At 36.9% G+C, this 5,708-nt stretch overlaps 1 protein-coding gene across 1 annotated transcript; it reads left to right on the forward strand.

The window, feature by feature from the left end:
- Positions 1-585: 585 nt before the first annotated feature.
- LOC149154296 (LOB domain-containing protein 1-like) lies at positions 586-4,218 on the forward strand. The gene is made up of 2 exons (XM_089444103.1): positions 586-654; positions 3,901-4,218. Exons 1-2 carry the CDS (start codon positions 586-588, stop codon positions 4,216-4,218), a joined length of 387 nt encoding a protein of 128 aa, XP_089300229.1.
- The last annotated feature ends 1,490 nt before the right edge of the window (positions 4,219-5,708 follow it).

The raw sequence follows: 5,708 nt of genomic DNA on the forward strand, positions 1-5,708 counted from the left end.
AGCTATCTTGTTGCATGCCTAGTTGTTCTACTAGATCTCCTTGCCTCTGCCCTTGATTAGCCATGTATTATTGGAATGTTTCTTTATACAACTTATTTTGGTCCTCCGTGATGAATCTTTCATCTAAGTGCCTCAATTAATTCAAGAGTATTTTTAGAACCACTTCCTTCGTGTTCAACTCTTCCTTGGCAACATCAACTTCCATTGCAGTGAGATCAATTGGTTCCAACTCTTCTTTCTCTGTCAAATCTCTTTCGGCTTTCCTCTTTGAGGTGGTCGCGAATTTGGTTAGATTGCTTCCCCTATCCCTGTCCTGATTCTCTGTTGGTTTAGTCTCTTTTAAGGTTTCCCCTTCCTCTTGTAACACCTCATATCTATTATTGTTTTCCCTTTACTTCTAGTTGTTAGATCCTAAGTTCTGTTGCGTCCTTGTCTTCTTCGTTTTGTGCATGACCTCTTTGAACCCCTCATTTGTTTCTTGTGGGGGGTTATTTTCCTGATCGTCCTTTAGATCTTCCAGTCCATCCTATTTCAATGGGCATGCTTTGTAGAGGCATCCATACTCATGGTACCGATTAAAGCAAAATGGAATGTGCTCATAATCCAGGGTCTGTTAACAAATATCTTCCTGGTACTCTAGTTCCACTATGTCAGGTATGGGCTCTAAGATATGCATATAAACATAGATTCAGGCATAGGAGGTGTATCTTCCCCTGCGTGTTGATTCTGTTATTTTCACAAATCTTCTTATTGAGTTACCAATGCCTTCGAGTATTTCTAGATCCCAGAAATCCATTGGGATGCCGAAGAGCTGAATCCAAACAAGGGCTGCGAGGAATTTCTCCTTGTCTGGGTTATAGCATTACTCTAAGTATCGCATGAAGAGCCCTACATTATGGTAAAAATATGGACCATTTTAAAAAACCCTATCCTTATCTTACAAGTTCGAGAAGATTACCGTAAAGAATCCTCTCGCTCCCCGTTTGAGTTCTATATGACCTTTTGGCTACCATTTCTGCTGCATCCATTTTATCAAATCCTTCTTTGTGAGCCATACTCTGATGAATTTGTATAACATTGCATGGTCCTACATGTAACTGCAATATTTTTCCAGTTTTCTTAGTGCGATTACGAAACAAGGTTTCTCTGTTGCACAAGGTAGACATTGTCCACAACTTCTTGCCTACCATCAGACTCCAAGGCGAGGACCATTGTTAGGGCCGACAACTTGAGGGGGACTAGACTGATGGTAGGGTTTCCCACTCGATTCGCCGATAGCTATGCTACACTAAAAGGTGATCTCTTACCCCCCCCCTCAGGGGCTTGCATCACCTCTCTCATCTACATGCCTCACGTATTCATGCAGAACCTCCAGTGTTTGTGAGTGTACTACATGTCATCAAACCCTAGCTTGCTTGCATCGAGTTCTCCGTGGACGTTCACTTTTTTTTACTAATTAGAATATATGAAAATATGTAATTTATATTAAAATATCTTATTAATAATTTACATTTATGTTGTTTTGTATTCTTTGCAAAATTTGAATTTATAAGATTTGTTTAATTATTTTAAATCTTTTAGATTTATATACCTTGATGGGTGTCCAATCAAGGAGACAGGTGGCTACAGGTTGGAGTGTGGAGCTAGTTGGGCCTACAGTAGCATCACACCTGACTTAATGGCTATTGGGAGTCGGACTCTCCCACAAGTGTTACTTAATGGAGGAATGAGGCAACAGGGTGGTCATTTGCAGTGGGTGGGCGATGAGAAGGGAGTGTTGGGGGAGGCAGAGTAGTGAGGTATTGTCGTCTTAACTCAGGGGGAGGCTTGTGGCGATGGTGTAAGATGGGTTTGGGATTGAAGGGTATGCGGGGGACTAGAACTGGCAAGTTCTTTGGCCGTGGGATCTGGTAGAGCAAAGGGAAAACTACAACGACAAGAATTGCAATCTTGGAGCTAGTGTGAGTGGTGGTGGGCTCTAGCTTCCCCTGCCTCACTCTGGGTCTTCTTCCGGAAAGGAATTTCTCCTCTCAAGTGGTAGTTGGGTGAAGAACGTGGGGCGTGGCGCTTCCCTGGGAGTGGCTAGTCTACCTTCATGACCTGCAATGTGCCACCCATCTTGTCGACATACAGTGGGGAGGTGCACGAGAATTGCACTAGGAAATCTTAGAACTTCAATGCAGGGGAGGTAAGCCATGTTTTTCTATGTTTGGTTCATATTCAATTGGTGTGGTGGGTTGCTCAGGGCATCCAGGTTCATGTAATGGGTGAAGGAGGAGTCGGCTACATGCCGCAACAGTGAGGTCATTCCCGTAGAGGATGAGTCGGTCACCGTATGGAGAATCGTCCACCACAAGACATACCTAGCTCGGGCTCGGAGTCAACCGAGAGCCACCACTCTGATGCAGAGGCAACCATATCCCCAAATCGCTCCTAGGGCCACATAGAGGCCCCGACTACCTTGGACTCCATAGCGGCTCAACTGAACACTCTCCATCTGAGCATGGAAACTCTGAGGGAGCAGTGCTACGACGATCAGAATGAATTGGTGGCCTACATCAACAACCTCCAACACATGCAGAATGAACTCCTAGACTCTCTAGATGGCCTTCAATGGTAGCTTCGACGAACACATGACCATATCCATGCATTGGAGACTCGGGTAGAGCATATTGACTACCACACGTATGAGAGGGTAGCGTTCTTTGCAGCCCCACCACTGTTTCCCCCCAACCCTCCTCTATAATGTGTAATTCTGGCAAATTCTCTTCTTGTGCTACTTTTGTTTCGGAAATAACCAAAGACACTAGTTGTCTTGGTTTCCTTACAGACTCAATCTTGTTTAGAACAACCCTCTTGTTAGTTCTTAAGCCTGTTATTTTGCATGGTATGGCAACAATGATGTTTATAGTTCAACTCTTGATGTACGATATTTTTGAAATCTTCATAATATAATACAGTTACCTTGAGTCACAAAAAAAAACTTTTAGGTTTATATGACAATGACAACCCATCACTATATCATCATACACATTATCAAAATAATAATTACAAGACATGAAAATTGTGTTTTACATGGATTGAGTGGAGAAAGGCTCTTTAGCCAATATAATATAATGTAACCTAAACACTTTATTTCAATCAAAATAAAATAAAATAAAATAGATTTAAAAAAATAATACAAGTAAAAATGGTTTATGATATTAAAAATTTATAGTACTAATGGAGGAAATTAAACTAGCATAGATATATCTTAATTCTCTGAAGAAATTGAATATTTTTACATACAACCCTCTTTTAAAAAGGAAAATTAAATTTTTTGATATACAAACCTCTTTTAAAACAAAAAGAAATTTAATATCTCAACATTGATAAATCAAAATAAAACTTACCATCTAAATTAATTAATTAATATTTTATCTAAATTAATTGTATGGAAAAACACAATGTAGCAAAATAATTAACTTTAAATTAAATATTAAAAAGATAACGAATCTTCCTTGAAGTGCCTTATTAAAATGATTTAACCTACAATAATATTTCTGTTTCTCAATGCAAGTGTAACAGGCAAGGAATTTCCAAAATGCATATATTTTATATAAAATAAAAGCTGCCGTGCTCTTCAATTTTCAAGTCCATCATTAAATTTTCCTACAATTATTTTGCATGTTCGTATCCATTAGGACATTCTATAAACCTCTTCTGTAAACAAGAAAGAAGACTGAAATTCGAAGATGAAATACTTGTATATTAACATTATCTTTACGCCATCAAGATCTGATTGAAAAGTAATAATTAAGCTAGTCTTTGATCCGATTGTACTGATCTTTAAAACTCTCATATTTTGGAAAAGCTATGTTTGTTCGCTTAATGGTGTGGTGATGAATTACGGTGTTACAGGACCTTCCTGCCGACAAAAGAGATGATGCTGTAAGTAGCATTGTGTACGAGGCGAGGGAAAGAGTTCGAGATCCTGTCTTTGGGTGCGCAGGAGTAGTTACTGATCTCAAGAATAAAGTATTGGAACTGCAATCGCAATTGGTTTCCGCACAAGCAGAGGTAGCCACGATTACTCAGCAAAACGCGAATCTGTTAACTGTCATCTATGGATATCATGAAGTGTCAGAGCCCAATTTTTACATTCCTTCACTTGAAGAGAATGAAGACACCGGTATGAACATAAATAAGGAAACGCTGCAGTTATGGGAACCACTGTGATATACTGCAGTTATGGAACCAGTATGAAGCCTACTTCTGACGAAGTTCATACACTGCAGTTATGGGAACCACTGTGGACATAATTAAGAATGATTCGCTATTGCATAGTTTTAGAATAACTGTATGTGAATAATGGAAAACTAATCATAGTTCTTCCTCTACCCAATTCTGCGGAGCCTAGTATCCTCGAACTGATGCAAAAATATGATCATGCTAAGAACTCTGAATTTTGTAGTCTTTATTTAAGTCACTGCCAGCTAAAGCTCAAGATTGTCAACACTGTGATTGCATCTGAGATTCTGTTGCAGAAGAACTTCTTTCATAGTTTTGAATTGATGAAAATCTCAGCTTTAATTATTTGTTGCTTCGATTGTGTCGCATTACTCATGGGAAACGCGATGAATCGTAGTCCTCTTATGGCTTTGAACGACATGAAGAAACAATAAAACAACTATTTTCTCGTTTTGAACATACATCTGTATAACATCTACCTGAATCCACGGTAATATCGAATCTTCATTAAAAAATACAACATTCAGATATTAATATTCATTCATATACAAGACAGAATAGCATAGATGTTGTTAAGTTTTCCCTGAGACGCATGTTTTATCAAATAGTTTGTAAGTTTTGTTTTTGTGTGTTCTTTTTTAACTAACCCCAAAAAAATAAAGATAAAGATTAAAAAGGTGTTTAAAGGATAAGATTTTTTTAACTTTAAGTAAGTTTGATCACTTTAATAAGGTAGATCACTTTGGGAAGCGAATTTTGTAATATAAAAAAAAAAGAGAGAAAGAATAATACAATTACACTTTTGAAACAGAAAAATAGAATATGGTAGATCACAACAGTTACAATTAAATCTTTGAAACGTAAAGAAAGAATAGAAATTGATTACCTCAATTTGACTTGGATTACGATGAAGGAGTTGGTTACATATTTATAATATTTTTTTGGGAAAGGCTAGTTGGGCATTAGGATGTGTTTTCATGTAAATGTAAAACCAAAAAGTAAATTGTTTTTTATTCATTTAATTATTTATAAGTGGAGTTGGTTAAATATAAATGTTGTTATCCATAGATGGAGTCAGTTATTGATAAGTGAGTAATTTTCCATGCAACTCATGCATGTATGATTAGATTTCATTAGTAAAGTGATAAAAAATAAACTTGCTATAAATATACTATTTATGAGAAATAGGCCAGTTATAAATAGACCTATGGTGTAAATAAACATTATGACAAAAATAGATATGTTACAAATAGCAATATTTCTGAATAAGGACAAAATGTTCATGTATCCTAATACCCTCTCAAAAACACAATTGTAATATGTACAATAAAATGGGTCCTAATAATATGTAATCATTTTAGATATCTATTTGTAGAATATGCAAAACAAATTATTGTAAAGATAATTTAAAGCAAAGAAAACTAAGTGGGAAGAAAACGCTTCTTAAAACATAATGTGTATCATGTTAGGTATGATGC

The sequence above is a fragment of the Pinus tabuliformis genome, chromosome 9, assembly GCF_031772625.1.
Source record: "Pinus tabuliformis cultivar Carrire ecotype Pingquan chromosome 9, CPIR1, whole genome shotgun sequence".
Classification (NCBI taxonomy): Eukaryota; Viridiplantae; Streptophyta; class Pinopsida; order Pinales; family Pinaceae; genus Pinus; species Pinus tabuliformis.

Excerpts from the sequence above, each read along its gene's own strand:
- LOC149154296 (XM_089444103.1), top strand. The coding sequence starts at position 586 with ATGGAATGTGCTCATAATCCAGGGTCTGTTAACAAATATCTTCCTGGT. Across the intron at positions 655-3,900 it reads CTCTAGTTCCACTATGTCAG|GACCTTCCTGCCGACAAAAG; the intron begins GTATGGGCTCTA and ends ACGGTGTTACAG.